Source organism: Cyprinodon tularosa, unplaced genomic scaffold, assembly GCF_016077235.1.
Source record: "Cyprinodon tularosa strain WSP-4 unplaced genomic scaffold, ASM1607723v1 ctg154, whole genome shotgun sequence".
In the NCBI taxonomy this organism is placed as follows: domain Eukaryota; kingdom Metazoa; phylum Chordata; class Actinopteri; order Cyprinodontiformes; family Cyprinodontidae; genus Cyprinodon; species Cyprinodon tularosa.
This window is the reverse complement of record NW_024038375.1, coordinates 1,640,658-1,662,720: the sequence shown is the minus strand read 5'-3', so window position 1 is coordinate 1,662,720 and position 22,063 is coordinate 1,640,658. Positions and strand designations below refer to the sequence as shown.

Below are 22,063 nucleotides of genomic sequence, written 5' to 3'. Positions count from 1 at the left end.
AATCTCGTGCTGCAGTTACAGCTGCAAGTCTGTATCTACCAGCTTTGTATATCTAGTAACAGACATTTAGTCTGCTCTTCTTTGCTAAGGCAGTCTGGATTTTTAAGTGTTGCCACAGATTCTAGGCTGTATTTCATGGTGAACTTTAAATGATCAACACAGTAAAGTAAGAAATGAGTTTCTGTGAGGTTTATTGTAATAACTCCCATTTTTTTAATACAGGGTGTCCGAAGTTACACCTGGGGGACCATTTATCGCGCCTGGATTAATTTTATAAGCACGCCCGTTGCTTTAGATTGATACAATATTTGGCTCCATAACATAATTTTTTTGATAAAGTTGGAGATTTTCCACAATTTAAAATCTTACAAAAAGGCTTTTGATTATGAAAAAAATATTTATCTTTTAATAAGATCATCCTCTTTAATTTCAGTCATAGTGCACCTCTGTGCACATAATCTCTTTAATATATATATATATATATATATAATCTATGCTAAATTAACCAAGATTCTTTAAAGAAAGTGACCCAATCCTGCTTTTTTGCTGAAATGTTTTCGTTTGTTTTTTGTTTGTGAAATTCCACCCCAAAATCTTTTGCAAACTGAATCCTTTTTTAAGTTTTGGATCTTTAGTTATTTACACTACATTTTTCTGACAAAAAAAAACATCATTACTTTATTATTGATTAAAAAATAAAAAATAAATCACTATTATTGAGCAGGTAGAAAAGAAAATTCCACTAATTTTCTGGCACATTTTGTACTCATAAGTTTTTACTACTTTGTTCCACATAACAGTTTTAGCTAAAAAAAAAAACAATCCTATCACTTCCTCCTTGGAGTGATGGAAGCTAACAGCTAATTAGATGTTTTACAGACCGTTACTGTCTGGGACTGAAGCTGTTCAGTTGAAGCCGTCTGTCTATGTGTTGTTTGAGTCTGACCGTCAAATCAATCCTACAGATCAGCTGTGCCTCTTCAGCTCTTCCAGGATTGGAGTGAATGTTTAGGTGTCGGATAAAACTATTACATTTGCAAAAATGCATGACACTGTTCGTGTGATGACTGCTACAACAGGCATGCTAAACCAAGGTAACTGTTGACAAAATGTCCCCAAACCTAACACCCTACTGTGAAGCTGTAGACTGGAGGTGATTTTTTTTTCCATTATGTTAATATCATTTCCTTTTTTATCCATTTAAAATGCTTGAGTCTGATGGCATAACAGTAGTGTGAAATTGTCAGCAAGTTAACAGTGACCTGGCTTATTTCTGCTACTAAAGGAGTGACTGATCTCTCAAGTGACATAATCAGAAATAATATTTATTTTTCTACATTTCACTGCTGCTGGTTGTATGTGTAGAGTTGATGTCGTGCTGGAAGTTTAGCCCCCTTTAAGTCTTCTGCTGCCCTCTGCCTGATTGCATTGTCCGTGGCTCGACCCATCTTCTCATTTACCAAGACCACCCGCCATTACATTGCATGATGATGCCATCATTTCTATCACAGAGGGGGCAGTTCTAGACAGGGGCCCACAGGGGCCACTGTCCCTATGGACTTGGTCTTATGGCCACTGTACACACAAAGTAAAAAAAAAAAAAATATATATATATATATATATTTCCAGTGATTTAGAGAGGTAAGACAATTTGCAGATGGAATAAGATAATTTATGTTTAAAATAAGATATGCAAATGTCTCCATTGTCTTATCTGAAGTGCATATAATTTAATTATTTTATTCTAAGATCAGCCATACTCACTCCTTTTTCACACCATCTTGTTTACATGTTCAGATTAAGGGCAAATGCACTTACACTATATTAAGAGTATTTGTACTTTTTTATATTTGTTTTTGCAGTTTAACCCAAAATGTACTTTTTATGCTGATATGCGATGATAGAAGAGACCATTTTAAAATGTTCCTAGTCATTTTACTTTTACAATTATTCAGAAATTACAGTCCGCAATTAACCTGTAACTATACTAAGATAGAATGACAGTTTTTGTCTGTTAGATCAGAAGTGTGCAGCCTTGGCTTTGTGTGTCACTTATTACACTAAACAATTTGCTCTTTCTCTAGTTTATTTTTTTATGTTTATGTTATTCTTATGTCCTGCTCCCCTAAAAAAATATAGGGGGCCCCACCATGGATACCCTGGTAAATTCTGTCTAGAACCACCAATGGTTCTGTTAGTTTTCTGCTAAAGATGTACCAGAATTTTTTTCTTCTATGGTTGCCGTTTCCCTTACACAGTATGTGACAGACTGCAGAAGACACTTCCTATTTTTTTTAGGCAAGTGACAGACAATTCCTCTAATAGATGTCAAAACATGCTCAGAAATGAGCTGCAGATCTATGCAGCTCCTCCAGACCTGCCATGGCGTGACAGTGCTGGCAGACGGACGTGTCTTGGAGTTGCAGTTGTGCTTTACTCTTAAGAGTTTTAGATGATGGAGCGGTAGGATCTTTATAAGATGTCCAAAGTCTGTGATAGTATTTTTATGAGCTAACTCTGTTTTAAAACTTTTGTGTATCTGATCTGTTTTATGGTAAACATACCTCTAAAGACTTAACAGCTAGTAGTTACAGACAGGAGGACTCTGTTCATGTGAATTCTTAAGGCTGTTGGTGCCAATGAGTTTTTATTATAAATAAAAGAACTTGTCTTCTTTTTCCGAATTTGCAATACTTCTAGTTGGTCTATAATATAACATCCCAATGGAACACATTGAAGTTTGTTGTCATGTTTTTACCGTCACATCTGCATTCTTTTCTCTGCTCTAGTGCTGCTGTCACGTGGATGGATAGATTTCTTGCAGATATCAAGAAAATCTTGAAAACCAAGTCCAGTGGATATTTTTTGAATTTTTACGGGATGACTATGACCTAGATGACTGAGAACCTGTTGTGTTCACAGAGCTGCTTTGGTTTGGAGTTTCTGTTTTCTCCCCTTCATTTTCAGGGTGTGCCAGGCAGGTGAGGCTCCCAGCTGTTACTCATCAGCCACAATCAAGCAAGCAGTATTTAGAGGAGTGGATTCCCTGAGGCAGACGACAGATGGTTACCTACACCAGTGTTTTCCTCCTGCTGAAGGCTGGCTCCTGTTCCTCCCTCAACGGTGCTTTCCACTCCTCCCCAAGAGCTGTCTTTCAAGATCTGCAAAAGCTGAACTCGCCTGCCTGTCCACCCTCCAACGCCTAAAGAAACTGGTAACTCCAAGGTCTTCATTCCCCCCTCTCTGTGGACACTGTTGCTCCCCCTCAACCTGTTTCCAAGCCCTGAGAAGTAAGTCTGGCCTCACTGTTCATCTCAACATCAGCTGGTACTCATACTGATCACCTAACCTGTTTTGCAGTGAGACACCGCTCTGGATTTTCCTGTTTGCTCTGCTTCCAGTCTGAACAATAAAAACTCTTAAAATAAACCAGTTCTCCTGTCGTACGTACTGCTGCTGCGCCAGAGTCTTGATCCGAAATCATGTCAGAACCATCTGTCCAAACCGACTCTGCAGCTGCGTTACGTACGGCCTTATCTGAACAGGGGATTCTTCTCGGGCATCACGAAAATGCTATAACTAGTATGGCCCAACAACAGACTTCAATTCTGCAGACGCTTACTCAGCTCTCTCATCAGGTGCAACAGTTGAGTGCCAAGTTTTCTGTTTCCTCATCCTCTGCTTCTGCTTCTCCTTCTCAGTCTCCCGCTCCGGTGGCTCAGCCCCCCCCTGCTGCTTTCCGTGACGCCGCCTCTCCACCTCCAGAACCCTTTTCGGGGGAACTGGGTAAGTGTAGATGTTTTGTGTTACAGTGCTCCCTAGTGTTCAGGAGGTCCCCTCAGTCTTTTCCGGATGATGCTTCTAAGATTTCCTATATCATTGGTTTACTACGTGACAAAGCTCTTAGATTGGCTGAAGCCATCATTGATGTAGAAAAAATCTATCGGTACTCCTATGATGATTTTCTGGATTTGTTCAAACAGACATTCAGTCCTAAAATTAGTGAGGAAGAAGCAGCCAAGAAGCTTTGGACTCTCAAGCAGGGCAATAGATCTGCAGCTGAATTAGTGATCGAATTTCGGACCCTTGCTGCCGATTCAGGCTGGAACGCTCCTGCCCTTAAAGGAGCATTCCTTCACGCCCTATGCGAAAAACTCAAAGATGAGCTTGCTAGCCGGGATGAACCAGATACTCTGGATGATCTGATTGCCTTAGCTATCCGCATCGACAATAGATTGCGGGAAAGAAATAGACTCAAGCCACAGCCCTCTCAATCAACCTTTCGTTCAGAGGTTCCTCTGCCACAACCTCCTGTTAATCCGTCTCCCCTTCCACCTCAGGAACCAATGCAAATTAGTCACGTTCACCTAACCCCTGAGGAACGCCAGCGACGCATTAACTCAGGCAGCTGTTTGTACTGTGGATCGCCTGACCACTTCCTTCCTCAATGCCCTGTGCGACCAAAAGCCAGAGCCCGCCAGTAATTCTGGGGGTACTGGCGGGCAAGCAGTTCTTAAAAGATAATCTCCGGTTTTCTATCCCATCTACTGTTTGTGTCAATAATCAGACTTATCCAGTCCTCTCCCTTGTTGACTCTGGTTCAGAACAGAATCTAATTAGTCCTGAACTCGTCAACCAGTACAAGATCCCTTTTGAGGATCTCCGGGCACCGGTTCCAGTATCTGCACTAGATGGTAGTGCGCTCCATTCAGTCACTCAGCGAACCAAACCCATTACATTCATAACGTCAGGCAATCACCATGAACTCATATCTTTTTTTATCTTCCCTACAAGGAACTCTCCTATAGTTCTGGGCTTCCCTTGGCTCAAGGAGCACAACCCACACATTAACTGGTCTCAGTCACGCATCGAGTCATGGGATCCTAAATGCCTCAATAGGTGCCTTCATTCAGCTCTTCCACCCAGTTCTCCACCCCCAAAACCCACTCCTCCAGATCTAGCCAATTTGCCTTCAGAATATCATGATCTGCAGCAGGTTTTCTGTAAAGAATTGGCTCTCTCTCTCCCTCCTCACAGACCATATGATTGTGCCATTAATCTTTTACCTGGGGCCCCTCTACCTTCGAGCCGTTTATTTAACTTATCCAGACCAGAGAGAGAAGCAATGGAAAAATACATATCTGATTCTGTCAATGCTGGCATCATTCGACCTTCGTCTTCCCCTCTAGGAGCAGGTTTTTTCATCTTACAGAAGAAAGATGGGACTCTCCGTCCATGTATTGATTATAGAGGGCTTAATCAAATCACCATCAAAAATAAATATTCCCTTCCTCTCATTTCCTCTGCGTTCGAACCAGTCCGACAAGCTACCATCTTCACAAAACTAGATCTTCGCAATGCGTACCATCTTGTACGAATTCGTCAAGGTGATGAGTGGAAAACGGCTTTCAAAACACACATTGGTCACTATGAATACCTCGTTATGCCATTTGGGCTTTGCAACGCCCCAGCTGTGTTTCAGTCCCTAGTCAATGACGTTCTAAGGGACTTCCTGAACATTTTTGTCTTTGTTTACATTGACGACATTCTGATCTTTTCTAAGGACCCCAAAGAGCACCAGGAACACGTCCGAAAGGTCTTGCAAAGACTTTTGGAGAATCATCTGTATGTGAAAGCAGAGAAATGTGAGTTTCACATGCCATCCATAACTTTTCTTGGTTTTGTTTTTGAGGGTGGACAGGTGAAGACGGACACAGCCAAGCTCCAAGCTGTAGTGGACTGGCCGGTTCCTGAATCCCGGAAACAGCTCCAACGTTTTCTAGGCTTTGCCAATTTTTACAGGAGGTTTATCAGGAACTTTAGTCTGATTGCTGCTCCCCTGACAGCTCTCACCTCCACTAAGAGAACCTTCTCCTGGTCACCCGAGGCAGACAAGGCCTTCACTGACCTAAAACAGATGTTCACTCAAACTCCCATCCTCATCCACCCAGACCCCTCAGAGCAGTTTATCTTGGAGGTGGATGCCTCTGATACAGGGGTCGGAGCTGTCCTCTCTCAGAGATCCCAATGTGACAAGAAGATGCACCCCTGTGCCTTCTTCTCCCGCCGGTTTACACCTCCGGAGAGAAATTACAACATTGGTGATCGAGAGCTTTTGGCCATTAAGCTTTCCCTTGAGGAATGGAGGCACTGGCTAGAGGGAACTGATCTCCCTGTTATTGTTTGTACAGATCATAAAAATTTATCTTACCTTCAAAATGCTAAGCGACTCAACCCCAGGCAATACCGATGGACTCTATTTTTCTCCAGGTTCAACCTAAACATTACCTACCGTCCAGGTTCTCGCAATATGAAGGCAGATGCTCTGTCACGTCAGTGCTCTCCTGACGAACCTTCAGAATCTCCCCAACCCATTCTTCCCCCCTCCTGCACTGTTGGGGGGCTTTCTTGGGACCTTGAGACTCTCATCCAAAGGGCTCTTAAAGATGAGCCTGATCCAGGAGGCGGTCCTCCCAATCGCCTCCATGTCCCTATGTCTGTTCGTTCTCGGGTCATCCAGTGGGCTCACTCATCCCTTTTCTCTTGTCACCCTGGTGTCAGCAGAACCATAGGGTTACTCCGCCGCTACTTTTGCTGGCCTTCCCTTAACAAAGACGTTGCTGACTTTGTTGCTGCTTGCCCCAACTGTGCCCAGAACAAGAACCTTCACCGTCCTCCCGCAGGGCTGCTACAACCTCTCTCTATTCCCAGCAGACCGTGGTCTCATATTGCCATTGATTTTGTCACTGGTCTGCCCATCTCTAACCATAAGACAACCATTCTGACCATAATTGACAGATTTTCGAAATCCTGTCATCTCATTGCCCTTAAGAAACTACCATCTGCTTCTGAAACTGCTCGTCTGTTGTTTTTCCACGTCTTCCGTCTCCATGGCATACCCACTGAAATAATCTCAGATCGGGGGCCACAATTTGTCTCCCAGGTGTGGAGAGATTTCTGCTCCTCTCTTGGAGCTAAATCCCGCCTTTCTTCTGGTTACCATCCACAGACTAACGGTCAGTGTGAAAGGCTGAACCAGGAGCTGGAAAATGCTCTTCGCTGCATTTGTGCCTCCAATCCATCATCCTGGAGCATACATCTACCCTGGGTAGAGTATGCCCACAATTCCCATATTTCAGCTGCCACAGGGCACTCTCCATTTGAAGCATCTCTGGGTTTCCAACCTTCCTTACTCCCTTCCTCCTTCCCGGACACAGTTCTTCCATCAGTCAGATCTCATCTTAAGAACTGTCATCGTATTTGGAACCAGACCAAGGCTGCACTCAATCGCACTGCAAAACAGAACAAAAGAACTGCAGATCGTAAACGCATCCCAGCTCCAGACTACTCGGTGGGTCAAAAGGTCTGGCTCTCCTCAAGGGACTTTCCTCTCAAAGGTTACAAAAAGAAACTCTCCCCTAGGTTCCTGGGACCCTTCACCATCCAAACAGTTATCAGTCCCACGACCGTCCGTCTCAACCTTCCTTCTCATCTGCGCATTCATCCTGTGTTTCATGTTTCACAAATCAAACCAGTTCTGTCAAGTGCCCTGTGCCCTCCTGCCAAGCCCCCTCCACCCGCCCGGGTCGTTGATGGACATCCTGCTTTTACGGTGCGGTGCATCGTGGATGTTCGCCCTAGGGGGCGTGGGCACCAGTTCTTGGTGGATTGGGCAGGTTATGGTCCTGAGGAGCGTTCCTGGGTGCCACGCTCTTTCATCCTGGACCCTTCCCTCATCTCGGATTTTGAGCGTCGCTCTGCCTCTTCCTCTGGTCGTCCGCCGGGTGGCGTCCGTTGAGAGGGGGGGTACTGTTGTGTTCACAGAGCTGCTTTGGTTTGGAGTTTCTGTTTTCTCCCCTTCATTTTCAGGGTGTGCCAGGCAGGTGAGGCTCCCAGCTGTTACTCATCAGCCACAATCAAGCAAGCAGTATTTAGAGGAGTGGATTCCCTGAGGCAGACGACAGATGGTTACCTATACCAGTGTTTTCCTCCTGCTGAAGGCTGGCTCCTGTTCCTCCCTCAACGGTGCTTTCCACTCCTCCCCAAGAGCTGTCTTTCAAGATCTGCAAAAGCTGAACTCGCCTGCCTGTCCACCCTCCAACGCCTAAAGAAACTGGTAACTCCAAGGTCTTCATTCCCCCCTCTCTGTGGACACTGTTGCTCCCCCTCAACCTGTTTCCAAGCCCTGAGAAGTAAGTCTGGCCTCACTGTTCATTTCAACATCAGCTGGTACTCATACTGATCACCTAACCTGTTTTGCAGTGAGACACCGCTCTGGATTTTCCTGTTTTCTCTGCTTCAGGTCTGAACAATAAAAACTCTTAAAATAAACCAGTTCTCCTGTCGTACGTACTGCTGCTGCGCCAGAGTCTTGATCCGAAATCTTGTCAGAACCTTCATCAGCATCAAGAGAAGACACTCTTTTAAAAGTAGACCAAACATGATTTGACATGCATTGTTCTGTTTTAGGCTGTGATTTCATCAAAGAAGAGTCGGTAATTACCGAGACCCTTTTTTATCTCTGCAAGCTGAAAAGGATTTATCTATTCATCACCCCTTTTGTTGTGTGTATCTCCCAAAGTTGTTGAATAAAGCTATCTGGAGTGTGTCTCCTGACTAATGAGCGATTGGATGGTTTTGCAGAGTGATAGAAAAACCTTTTTGTGCATGTATGAGTTTGTGCACACACCCACCCGCCACCCTGGTGGAGCAGAATCTGTGGAATGCAGAGAAATGCCCTTTCTGGACTGCAAGCCGGGCCTTATTACTAACAGGTGAGTTCTGCACTTTTCACATCAGAGAGCAACACATGTTAAACACTTTCGCATCAAAGCGAACACCGCTGCCTGCACCCTCTCCATTACACAGACACTCATATTGCCCTTTTCATCACAGCAACAGTTTTGTCAGTAATGTAAGCACATACATTCCTGGGAGCAGTGAGAGCAGGGCCTGGTTCAGAGTGTGCGCTCAAAGGCCTGTTTCTTCAGCCGCTCTTGTGCCGAGATGCATCTGGCACAGGGTTACCCTGTCACAAATTAGACCGTGTCACTCAGCTCCTATCCATTAAAATAGTGGTAAGCAGGTGAAGCGTGAAACTGATACGGATGTAGGTGGACAATGTCCGGCTGAACACCTGGCCGCCAAGGTGCTCTGGGTGGGAGGACAGAGCCTGGATGTTTTCCTCCCACTTCCTAATCAGAACTGTTCATCTGGTGTTATAGTCTTCCCAAACATTGTCTTTAAAGGACACTTGGATTTGACTTCTGCATTAACCCCATATGTATCTGTGATTCCATAACAGGATGAAAGAGAAATATAATGTTGACCTCACATTATGTGCACTGCGTTTTGAAGCTGATTCCTTTAAAGGAAAATTCACCTTTACTGTGAATTTTTGGCTAAATACATGAAACTGCATGACTGAATCTTAGAGAGTAGGTTTGTTAGAGCTTGTAAGTCTAAAGATTACATTTTCTAAATGCAAACAAATTGAATTTTATAAGAAACTTTAAGGCAGTTTTTTATGTACTTTCCAGTGGGTATTTGACTTTTGATGCTCAACCACTGTCCTTTGGAAAAACCTTTAACCTTGAAATGGAATGGATAAGGGCGCTACTAAGATGTGAGAGATTCTGAACTGTAATTGATTTTCTTGGATCAAATAATTCAGTAAGATGTTTAAATTCTCACAAAAACAAACAAATTACTGGCTATATGCTGGTTATAGCAAGGCCAAGAATAAAAGCAGATATTTTATTAATAATTAAACCTGACTTAAATAATGTTCAGACAGACTAACTAGATAGTAAATTAGATTTGTTTATGATTTACTAGTTCTAGTTTGTTGTCCATTCACACTGCCGTATAAAATATAATTACGTTTTTAGAGACAACTCATGGTATTTTGTCATTAATACAAATTTTATTTATTTTTCTAAATTGTAGATTTTACCTTTAAGATCTTTTTTAACCCATAAATTGCAGTAAACCTAGCAGACCATTCAAAACATCAGCCAAACACGGTGGTGACAGCAGCATGCTGTGGGGATACTTTAAAAAAAATAATGTCTAAATAAAGAATCTGTTTTATTTCTGATTTCCTCGTGATAGTGCTGTATTTTCTTTATTTCTATGGATTGTGCCTCGACCTGTTAAGAGCTTTTTTGACCCAGAAATGATTCATACTTTTGAAAACCTCCAAGATTGGCTTATTATTTCCTGCATTCCGTTTTAAATGAGATTTGAAAGAGCGCTCACCCACAGGTCAGCCAAAGCAGGGAACATAGCCTAATGCCTCTCAGCACATCACATGCTCATAAGGCTCTCCGCGGTTTTCACTCCAGACCTCAAATAAATCAATTTGTCATGAGCTTCTGTTTAGTAACCAGCTATTTGAGCAATTTCAACATCTCAAACTCTCTTTTAATGTTCCGGGGTTAGAGAAACAAGGCAGCGTTCACATGTGTTTTCCAGCCATACATCATTATTCTGCGCTGTTATTAATGTTCAATTACAAAATCTGAAAGCATATGTTATCAAAGCAATGCCAGATGTGTGCGGATGTCTGTAAACACGCCTTGTGTGTTTAATCCCCTTTGCATTTGCACATTTGCAGAGTAAATATGATGGCTCCACTTTAGGGAAACATTTGAAACCGATCCACCCCTCCCTCTCCTTGCCTAACCTCCTCCCAGAAACGGCGCAGCAGGACGCCTGTCTTAGCCAGCCGCGCCTCAATCCTTTGCATGAGAGTTTTGCAACGAAAGACAACAACTTGGAAAGTGCTTTTTAGCGGAGTTAAGAGAGAAAGTCGGAAGGAAAGGAAAGGGGAGGGGCGAAGTGAGCTGATGGAGTCGGAGATGAGATAGCCTTCTGCTCTCTATCTATCTCCCCATCCTCCCTCTTCCAGCCACCGGGGTCGGACAGCCACGCACTGCGCCGCTTCTGTTCCGGATGATGTGACTCTTCTGTTCAGGCGGATCTCCGGTTATCATCGTCCATTTTTTTTTAAATTTATTTTATTTTTTGTCAGCACAAAGGCAGCCCCATCCTTCCATTTGTGCCAGATTGAGAGTCAGCCGGACTTTGCGCACAGTTCAGCCAGAGGAGGCTCCTCACCTCGGTGATGGTGAGCGCTGGTAGGTGGCCCGACTAACCCTTGCAAAGTCTTTCTTTACTCTAGAAAACAATGTTAAAGTCAATGGCATAACTATTGATAAACAGAGACTGCAGTTGCTTGGGGACCCTCGACCTCTTAGGGGCCCCATCACTGGCACCTGGTTGGCCCCATACGCAATTGAGGACTGACGGTGCTAAAACTTAATTATTAAAGTTATTGTTTGTTGGTTAATAACCGTATGAATTAATCCTGTATTATAGTGCGTTTACCCCACCTTTTGGCACCTTCCCTATTTTTGACTATTGGGCCGATGTATATTTACCCACTTTGAGATCAATAAAGTCAATCTATCAAAACAATGAAACTCATTAACCCTTTATAGGCACTCAGTGAAAAACTTTGAAAATCCAAATTTTCCAGCCAGTAGTGTCATTGGAATCCAAGACCTTATTACCTTTGTAAAATTAAAAAATATGGATATTTTGATGGTAAAAATGAATGTCAATGTAATAAAAAGAAACGCCAAGTTGCCTAGAAAAATAATAGAAATAATAGAAATGTAATAAAAGTGCTTTTATAAGAAATTGATGAAAAACACTATGAAAGTGAAAGAAATTGGTATTTGTTGGTCCAACATAACCTAGAGGTATTAATGCTGAAACCTAAATATAATTGTTAACTAGGTTTATAAACTTTTAAACTTAGATTTTTACCTTTTTTTCTTGACTTGTTAACTTTTTTTCCAACTTAATATACAGTAGGTAATATATCATTCCAAAGCTCATCTAATTGGTCAAATGCCAAAATAAGATGTAAAGCCATGTAGCAATAACTTTGCTGAATGGCTGGATATAGATCTTGTGCTTCTAGACGTCACAAAGGGGGGGACTCCATTTATAAGGGGTATGCAGGTGATCAAAAATGGTAACTTGTCCTATTAAGAGTTAACTACCCCAATCAAAGTGACAAGAAATAGTTTATGTTTGGAAAAAGGCAAACGGATCGGTGCCTCGCAGAAATGTGTTAGTTTCATTCTGTTCAATTTCAACCGCACATTTCAATGTTTTCCTTTTTTATTCCCTCAGGTTTTATGTGACAGACCAAAGAGCTCAAACTGGGTCTGTGAAGATGGTGAACAATTACTCATATTGTATCTCTTTTTTTCTTTTTTTCTTTTTTACAAATAAAAGCTTATGAAGTATGGGGTTCACGCAGATTTAAAACTCCATAGAACCCACTTCCATTATAATTACAATATTTCCACGGACCAATATTCTAGATTGGCTTAGGCTCAGCTAATTGGATGAGGACCACATGTGTTTTTAATTTTATCACAGATTCTCAATTAAAGATAAAATTTCATTCCAGCTCTTGGATTCATTTAAATCAATGTTGTTACATTGCTGTCCTGCTGAAAGGTCTGAAGTTTGCACTCTGTAAAGGATTTTCTTCCTCGTCTTTAATCTATTTAATCATCATCATCAGTCCTCTCACCAACCCCATCAGCCTCCCTGCTACTGCTGGAAAAAACAAACAAAAAGCAATATAAACAGTTCCCTAGCATTATGCTGCCACCAGCATGTTTAATTGTGGGATTCTGTTCATTTGTTTCCCATGTCAAACGTTGTGCATGTCAGTCAAAAAATAAATAAATACTTTTAGTCTCATCTTACAAGTAAACCTTCTTTTACATCTTCTGTTCTCATACCGTCACAGCACAGCTGCATTTATACTTAAATTAAGTCAGAGTAACATGAATCAGTTTACCAATTATTTGCTTTCTGAAGGCTCTGGGTTTTATTTAGGGTTATCAAAAATGATAGGGGCTGATTACATGTGCACAACAACCTTTTCATATTTTTTATTTGTTGAATATCTGGGGAAAAAAAACATGTAGTGCTAAAAAAACAATAATAAGCGCAAAATAAATAAATGGAATAATTGTTAACTGGAGTATACTGACTCTAAAGCCAACCATTTGCTGAAGAAACAACCTACTCAGACAAGTCATGGAACTAAAACTGAGATAAAGCTCCTTTTGTGTTTGTATAAATGCTCCATCCAGAATTCCTAAAGATCAATTTTCTGACAAAGAAAGGATACGTATTTACACTATAATTGAAATGTGAAATAAATAATAGTATTTTTTATTTAAGACACTAGTTTATCAGGTTATGTTGATCTAATTCAACGATTATCTGTTTATAGATGAATCATTAGGCTTATTGGTTACTAAAATATTCAAATACTGCAGCCCTAAAACCATGCTTTCTTTTCACTTTGCTATTTTGTCTTACTTTGTATTGCAGTATATTGCATGGAAAATATAAACTAAGTTAAAGAGGTGTGATTACTTTATTGAAGCCTAGAGCTTATGGTTGGCCTTGATTGCCTTTTTAATGTTGCTAATGTTATGATGCATTTAGTTAAATCAGAGAGCATATTGTGCTATGAGGTAATCAGTAGGTTTATATACAAAAAATTGCCTGTTTATCATTCCAAATTCGCCAGAGTGTTATATCCAAGTGAGTCGGTCATCTTTTCAAGTGACAGTAGAACAGTGTTAGAACACAATGTTTACCCTAGATGTTTGGAATAACTTCTTAGATTAAATTACTGATGCTTTAATTATAACAGAGAGGAAACTGTTGGGTAAACTTTTGAAGGTTCGCTCAGAATTCATCACAGTTTTCATCTTGACTAACACATTAAAATAATCTGAAATGGATCACAAGCCGATTTCTCCACGAATCTTCATTTGTTTTTTTTGTCCAAGATCTGGACTCTCTTCTTTCCTTCTTCTGCTCTTGCTCAACAGCTCTTAAGACTTTCAGGAGGTCTTTTGAATTTTGTTGGACTTTGTTTTTGTTATTCTGGACTAAAAGCAGATTTTTTTTTTCTTTTCTTTTCGTGTGGTTCACTCTCACATTGTACCTCTTGAAAGACAGCTGTGACTTGTAAACAGGCTCCAGAAGCGGAGATGGAGGAGCACTTTAATATACGTCCTGGTTGTGGCATTTTGTGTTCTGCATATTTGGGCTGGTATTAAAGCTGTAAAGGCATTGTGTTGAGAGCAATAAATTTAACGCAGGTTTCACGATGTTCCTTTTCTTATTTGGTAATGGCGTCTGTGAATAAAAGCCAAAGGAGACATTGTACGGTGCGGTGCAGTGCGTTGCCAGCACCCCAGTATGCTTGCAGGAGCTTTGTTAAGAAAGTTCGACTGATGAAATTCAGCTACAGGCCTTGTTATATTCTCTCCTTCAGTCAAAAAAGGAGACTAGAGATAGACCGATACGTCACTATTTTTGGCCGATATTGCCGATTGGCATTGACTGATATGTGCGTTCATTTGCAGATTCATTAGCACATTCAGCAGCCAAGCCTTCAGATCACATGAAGCACCTGCACTGCCACTTCCTCCATTTGTTATCCAGTGAAAGCATGATTTCTTTTTATGGTAAATAAATGTATTTATTTTTTAAACTGAAGTTTGTGTAACATTAAATATCATTGTGTCATTTTATTTTTTTTTTATGTAAGCAGACAGCAAATGTCGGGGATCGATTCAATTGAAGTCAAAACACTTTCTACAAGAGCCTTTCTAGATGGATATGGTGTAGAAGATCAATCTGGCTTATGCCAGATTACAAGACATGGGCCAGGGAGTTAAAGCTTTTATCCTTTTAATGTAACTTACCATAAATATGCCACGAGATTGTTACATAAATGGTTAAGGAAAGCAAGCTCAGTGTTTTGCAGTGAACACGTCAAAGCCCTGATCTCTATCATGTATAAAGTTTGTTGGCAGAGCAGAGAAAGTATGAACCAGGTGGTCAACAAACCAGACCTAGGCTGAAGCAAACAATGACATCAGTCTAAATCATTCCAGATATGTGCAGCTGAATTTTCAGTATTCCTTTATTTTCCTCCATTTAAATGATAAAAATGACACACTTATAACAAACCTTACAGAAGTCACAATTAAATTAAAAATTACATTGAAAGCTTTGTTCACCATATATTTTATCCATAGTCAACCAGCTGCCTCTGCTAAAGCTGAATCTTAGTGCACATAAAGTCTACAATTGGGGTCACCTTTAACCCTTGTTATGAAAACAATGGATAATCCTTTTGTTAGCCAGGCTAAAGCTTCCATTAAATGTTATATTTCTCACCTTCTGTTCTTCTCAGAAATATCTCTTTTAATGCCTAAATAGCCTGCGGGTTGCTGGTCGAACCAATCACAAGTCAGCTGATGACTCCCTGCCTTCAGGGATGCAACAGAGGCTAAACGAACCCTTTTAAAGAACAAATGTAGACAACGATGGGCAGTCGTGGGTGAGGGGTTAGGGTGAGGGGTTAGGGTGTCAGACTTGGATCCCAAAGGTTACCGGTTTGACTCCTGACCCGCCAGGTTGGTGGGGGGAGTAATTAACCAGCGCTCTCCCCCATCCTCCTCCATGACTGAGGTACCCTGAGCATGGTACCGTCCCGCCACACTGCTCCCTTGGGGCGCCATTGAGGGCTGCCCCCTTGCACGGGTGAGGCATAAATGCAATTTCATGGTGTGCAGTGTTCACTTGTGTGTGCTGTGTCACAATGACAATGGGAGTTGGAGGAGTTTCCCAAAGGGCTTTCACTTCACTTTCACTTAAAACGAACAAGGCGTCTTTATCCTGCCTTACAGTGTTTGGTAAAGCTGGCTGCACAGCTTAAAAGCTCCATTTCTCCTTTGAGTTTAAAATTAATAAAACAAATTGTATAATAGATTATTCCGCATTTAAAAAACAATTATACATTTCATAAACCTAACTGACCTAAAACAGGACAAGTTAATACAATGCATGTAAACTCCTGGTCTCAGCTGCATACAAGAAAGAGCTGCATGTTTAATTTCCATACAGTTCATATTATTATTGTAATATTGTATTTGCTCAAAGCAGTTATATTATAAAGTATAAAGTTATAGCTGGTAACAAAGCGTTTGTGCTTCATTTGTAACTTAGATTCACATCAGAACACTTGAATGTGAAGCAACTTAAGCTTTAGCATGAACAGGCTGCTTCCTATAACATATTTTCAACTGCCTATAATATTTGCTCTTCTTTTAACGAGGGGAAATACCCTCATCCTCTTTTATGTTTTCAACTCAGGAACATTATAGCTGTAGGGAAATATAAATGCCAGATGGAGGTGCTAAAGTGAGTGCAAAGGAGTGGATGTCGATGACATGGAGGCAATTTTTATAAGAAGGAGGAGAAAATGATTTTGTTAGTCGTAAATGCCTTCACCATTTGAGGCTATTTTATGGATGATAGTAAAAAAGAAAAACAAAAAAAGTGAGCGGTGGACAACCCAGGTGCTTCAGTCAGCAAAAACCACACATTTGCCTCCCAGCTTCAAGGTTTTAAATCTGCATTTTAATCTCACTGAAATATTAAAAAAAGTTTGTCTGATTCAATCATTCAGATGAGACAACTTTAGCTTGATCAAAGCCAATCAGTGGGGAGTGATCTGATTATCATTTAGAAGTGCAAGAATATGCAAAGTGAAAAACTCACAAACACAAAAAAAGATCTATGTAAAAATGTGACAATAATCTCTGAGGTTGGATGCATTTACCAATGCAGTAACCTGCTGTGGTTTTCCTCCCTGTAGGTGCAGTCATGTGGCAGGGGATTCAGATTTGCTTCACGCTGTTTGCGCTGCATTCGGCAGCAGCGCCGGCACACATCAACCGTCTGGCACTGTTCCCTGACAAGAGTGCCTGGTGCGAAGCCAAGAACATCACGCAGATTGTCGGGCACACAGGATGTCAGCCTCGCTCTATTCAGAACAGGTCAGGATGAAGGCCGTCTCTGTCTGTCCCTCTATCTGATGAGCCTGACCTTCAGAAAGAAAATGGTAGCAATTCTTAGAAACAAAAAAATATCTGATATATATTATATTATTATACTTAAAAGTTTTCTATTTAATTTTGATTTATATAATTAAATGATTGATCTAATATAATTTTTTTACATTTAGTTTGATATTAGATCTTTCTCTTTTTTATTCTCAGTTTTTTAAAATGCTTTAAATCATATTGAGCATAATTTCAGGCAGCTTTAGTCACAGTTCTATTTCCTTTGTCTTATTTATCATTTCAGTTAATTTTATCTCAACCTTTATTTCTATTTCATTTTTTATTTTTTTTATTTTGCTTTTCTTCTAGTATTTCATGTCCCTTAATCTGATGAATTTACATTATATTGATGCTCCTCTGCTCGTGTTCATTGAAATGTTGACATTTAGCTTTTTTGTTGATTTTTAATATTATATTTTAACTGCTGAAATATTAACATTTTCTGTATATATAGTAAATAGAAGACCAAACACCAATAGAAAATACAGTGAAGTAAACTTTCTTCAAAATATTTGTTGCACATATTTCATCATATGTTTTTACAAACATATGATGATATTGAGTTTGATGATAAAAACATGTTTGTTTAAAGTGATTTCTTTTGTTGAGTTATAAATTCTCCCAAACAGTTTATTTTGACCTGCTGATATTTCAGATATGACGTGCATTTACATTTCTTGTCAAATAATTGATATTTCAGCTTCTTATGTTGGATTATGTTGAAATAAAAAAAATAAAAATAAAAAAAAACAGAAAATAAAATTTGGATCAAAGTTTAACAGTAAGACTTCCATGGCTAAATAATTTGCTATCCAACAATTGACCAACCTAGGCTGATGATAACTAGTCTCTGTTTTATGAGTGAGTGTTTTCCCCGGGGCCTCAGAGAATCCTAAGACTTTGCAAATCAGTTCAGCTTTCAGGCACTGTGTTTTTTTTCCCCCTGCAGATCTTGCTTACACAGGCGCAAGAGCTTCGGCCGACTCAAGCACCTCCTGTCTGTGAGGCAGGCGCATTAATGCACCCTCTCGTCCTTGTTATACAGAGCCTGTCTGGGCCAGTGCTTCAGCTACAGCGTCCCAAACACGTTCCCACAGTCCACAGAGTCCCTGGCGCACTGTGACTCCTGCATGCCTGCCCAGACACAGTGGGAAGTGGTAAGAGTTATTGCACATTAGCTCACGTAGCAAACACACGTCAACAGGGTCGAATTCACGCATGAGGGAAGAAGCGAGTTTGCTCCTTTAAACAATCTTCGGAAACAAAAACATGAACAGTAGATGAAGCAGAGGACAGTATTTTATATTCTGTTATTGGACCTTTGAATCCTGCAGGAAATCGGTGTTTTGAAAACACAGGCTTTGTGGTGGGGTGGATGTAGTTTGGAGAGCAGCCAGGTGACATGGAGGGTGGGGCCACAGGTGAGGTCACCTCCTACTCCAGGGGGAAATATTAATCCTCCTGGAGGTGAACATTTTTTTTTTACCAGATAAGTTTATTTTCTCATCTGCTGACCAAGAAAGATTAGAGAAAATGCAATTACTTTCCTCCTGGTTCTGTTGAAATGGATGCCTTTGTTGAAATGATTGTTGTTTCAGGACTTTTAACCTAATTGAGTTTGAAGCAAAGCAGAGTCAGTTCTCATGAAAGAGGACACTGCTCCCCGATGCTCTGGCTCTCGCTGAAATGCCTGAATGATCATTTTCAGTGGATAATGGGAACAGTGAGGAAGGGGAGTTTACTGAGGTCTGGAGAGCAGGCAGAGTTTGTGTAACAAAAACCTCAACTGCAGGTTTATCTATAGCTGTGTGAAAAAGGATTGTCCAGGTTTACCTCCTTCACACTGAGTGTCACATATTCACAGGTCAGTGTGACTTTTAACTGGTGTCCTTTCTTTCTTTCTTTCTTTCTTTCTTTCTTTCTTTCTTTCTTTCTTTCTTTCTTTCTTTCTTTCTTTCTTTCTTTCTTTCTTTCTTTCTTTCTTTCTTTCTTTCTTTCTTTCTTTCTTTCTTTCTTTCTTTCTTTCTTTCTTTCTTTCTTTCTTTCTTTCTTTCTCCTGCCTCCATTGGTTCCTTGTCTCAAATTTTCCTCTCTCCCTTGTTTCCTTTGGTTTTTTCTTGCGTTTCCTTCCTGTTATTTTTTTGAGTTTTTTTTTTTATTAAATTCAAGAACAAAAATCTGAAAGGGGAAAATAAATTTGAAAGTAAAATAAAGATAGTAGTCAGACGTTATAGCACTTTTTCAAAATTTATTTTTCAAACATTGTAAAACTGATATTATTTGAGACTGAAAAAAGTTTTTTGAGAGAAAATATTTTGTCATTGAATAAATAAAAGATTAATGAACATTTGGAAAATAATTTCCAAGGGAAAACAGCTCTCTCAAAAATATATTTCTACCCTCCGATATTGTTATATTTGCATTAAGAGTGAAAACATTTTCTTTCAAATATAGATATAATACACCACTGGTCAAGCATGTTGATTATTTTCCAAAAATAGAAAGGGAAACTGTTCAAGTTCAAACCCCATCGACATCTCCTTTCTCTGCAATTATTACAATTCTGAACTTCCACCATAAAACTGGCGAATTCAAACAAAGCACCGAATTGACGTCAATTCGGGGAAGTTGTGGTTCTGGCCTGTACTTTTGTCACGCCACGAAATTAATGGACTGGAACGGCTATTCCAATCAAGCCATCAGCTCTGGGGCTGGTCCGAACCCAACCGGGTGACGGTATGCTTCCCCTTGCTTGCCTTACAGGGCAGACGAGGGAAAGTACAGGGCCGCCGTTGTCCAGGCTACCATCACCGGGTCGGGTTGGGTCGCTCCGTCCCCCGCTTGCCCCCCCCCCCCCCCCCCCCCCCCCCCCCCCCCCCCCCCGTCAGCCGGAGTTCCCGGACCAGCCCTGGAGCTCTCGGCTCGGGTTCTGCGTGGACAATTTTGAAATTCTCCACGGACGTTTTTTTTAGGTATGAAAAGAAGGACATGTTCGGGAAAAAGAGGACGTCTGGTCACTCTACCATACCAACAATTTGGTGTTTCAGTGAGTGAGTGCTTGTTGCTATGATGCGTCTTTGCTCAGCAGCTTGGCTCGATGTAAACCAACCAATCAGCGCTCAGCTCATCTAAACATTCATGAGCATACTATACAAGGAAGAAAATCTGTCATTTCATTCTAGGGCTTTTAACCAGACTTGCATTAGGGGGCATAGAACAGCAAATATGCTATATATATATATATATATTAAGCCTTCTAAGTGTTTTCTTCACTTATACTCAAATCTCTTTCCCACATGTTTGCTGTTTTCCCTACTTGACATGCAGCAAATCTTTCAGTAGTGTCTTCCTTTAGTCTACTCTTTCATGAAAGCCAGATTTGTGGAAGGCACAAGAATGTGGAAAGGTATGTTCTGTTGATAGATTCATCCACCTGAGCTGTGGATCTCTGCAGCTCCACCCAGAGTTACCACGGACCTCTTGGCAACTTCTTTGAATAATCTTCGCCTTGGTCAACCTATCAGTTTATATGCATGCCCTTAACTCTCAGCCTTTTCAAACTTTTTTCTGATTTCTTTTGATGATAGGTTGAGGATTACTCCATGAGAAGGAGTTGGGATTATGGCTTTCTGAGCTACCACTGCTTTACTTTCTCCCTGATCTCTTTGCTGCGTGACTTTGTTCCCATGATGCTCTTGTTATCCAGAGTATCTTGATTTATATTAAGAATAAATTACACCCAGGTGGGCTGTATTTAGCAATATGGCTACTCTGAATGCAGTTAGCTGTACTGGATTTTATTTAGAGGTGTCAAAGTGTTGTCTCTGAATACAGATGTGTAAAAGTGGCATTAACAGTAAATGTGATTGTATGTTTGCTATGGCATGGATGGTTAAGATTTTGCACAGGCAACCTGTAAACAAACAGACATTGACATCTGATATTACAGAATGAACACTGAACCTGTTCAGCTACAATGATTTGCATGTTTGTGTTTGTGTGTGCATCTAGGTGACCCTGGAGTGCCCTGGTAGTGAGGATTCCCCACGGGTGGACAAGCTGGTGGAGAGGATCCTCCACTGCAGCTGCCAGTCATGCAGTAAGGAAACTGGCCAGGAGGGGGCAGTGATGCAGCTGTATCCAGCAGACAACACCCTGGATTCAGCGCCTTCTCTATCTGATCCCCTGATTGCAGATCCGTCCCACTCAGATAACCTCTCTGTCAAACAATCCAAGCCTCATGCAGATCATCATCACACGCTGCCCCACTCATCAGGCGGGGGTTAGAACCACCTGCTTATCCACAGTAATGACTCTGCACATCTTCTTTTCACTCTCCTCCACACTGCTTCCTATGTACCAGTTTGTATTACTATTGTGGCACTTTGAATCTGGCACCCCCCCAGAGATCTGTGATTTCGGAATGAGCTCACATAAATACCACACTCTATTTTTTTAATAATACTTACAGGTGTCTTGTGACTATAGCCGGTTGTATACTGTAGGGCTTTTTTTTCTGCTTTGAATGTCATAAATACTCTGTTTGAGGTAACTATCTCTAATGTTGTATGTATGTTAATAAATCATGATTCGTATCCAGTTAGACAAAGTCTGGAATTTAATTTCTGAGTTTTCCTGGTAGTGCAGTTTGTAACGCTGCTGACATGCAACAAGAAGGTTCTGAGTTTGATTTCTGATCCAATATCTTTATGAACGGAGTTTACATGCGTGGGTTTCCTTCTGGTTACTCCAGCTTCCTCCGATAGTCTACAAACATGACTGTTAGGTTAATTGGCTTCTCTAAATTCTCTAAATAAACCAGGGCGTACCCAGCCTCTCGCCCTTAAACTGCTGAAGATGGGCCCCAGCCCTAAAAGGAAACACTTAAGAAACAAAAGCCCCTTTAAGAAACATTACAATTATCTTTAGTTTGTGTCTGTTTTCCTCCTTACCTTATGTCTTTCCTCTTTTCTAAATTGGCTACCTTTCTTCCTTTCACAACATCTTTTACCACTGACAGATTGTGATGTTTC

General features: G+C 40.9%; 1 protein-coding gene across 1 annotated transcript; it reads left to right on the top strand.

The window, feature by feature from the left end:
• The first annotated feature begins 10,691 nt into the window (after positions 1 to 10,691).
• On the top strand, positions 10,692 to 21,639 carry nbl1 (NBL1, DAN family BMP antagonist). Its single transcript, XM_038279816.1, has 4 exons — positions 10,692 to 11,141; positions 16,784 to 16,964; positions 18,076 to 18,187; positions 21,042 to 21,639. The coding sequence occupies exons 1-4, from the start codon at positions 11,129 to 11,131 to the stop codon at positions 21,315 to 21,317; spliced, it is 582 nt and encodes a 193-aa protein (XP_038135744.1). The 5' UTR covers positions 10,692 to 11,128; the 3' UTR covers positions 21,318 to 21,639.
• The last annotated feature ends 424 nt before the right edge of the window (positions 21,640 to 22,063 follow it).

What these genes read in the sequence shown, in the direction of transcription:
- nbl1 (XM_038279816.1), top strand. An exon ending in CCTCGCTCTATTCAGAACAG is followed by an intron (nt 16,965 to 18,075) that starts GTCAGGATGAAG and finishes CTTGTTATACAG; the next exon opens with AGCCTGTCTGGGCCAGTGCT. An exon ending in CCCAGACACAGTGGGAAGTG is followed by an intron (nt 18,188 to 21,041) that starts GTAAGAGTTATT and finishes GTGTGCATCTAG; the next exon opens with GTGACCCTGGAGTGCCCTGG.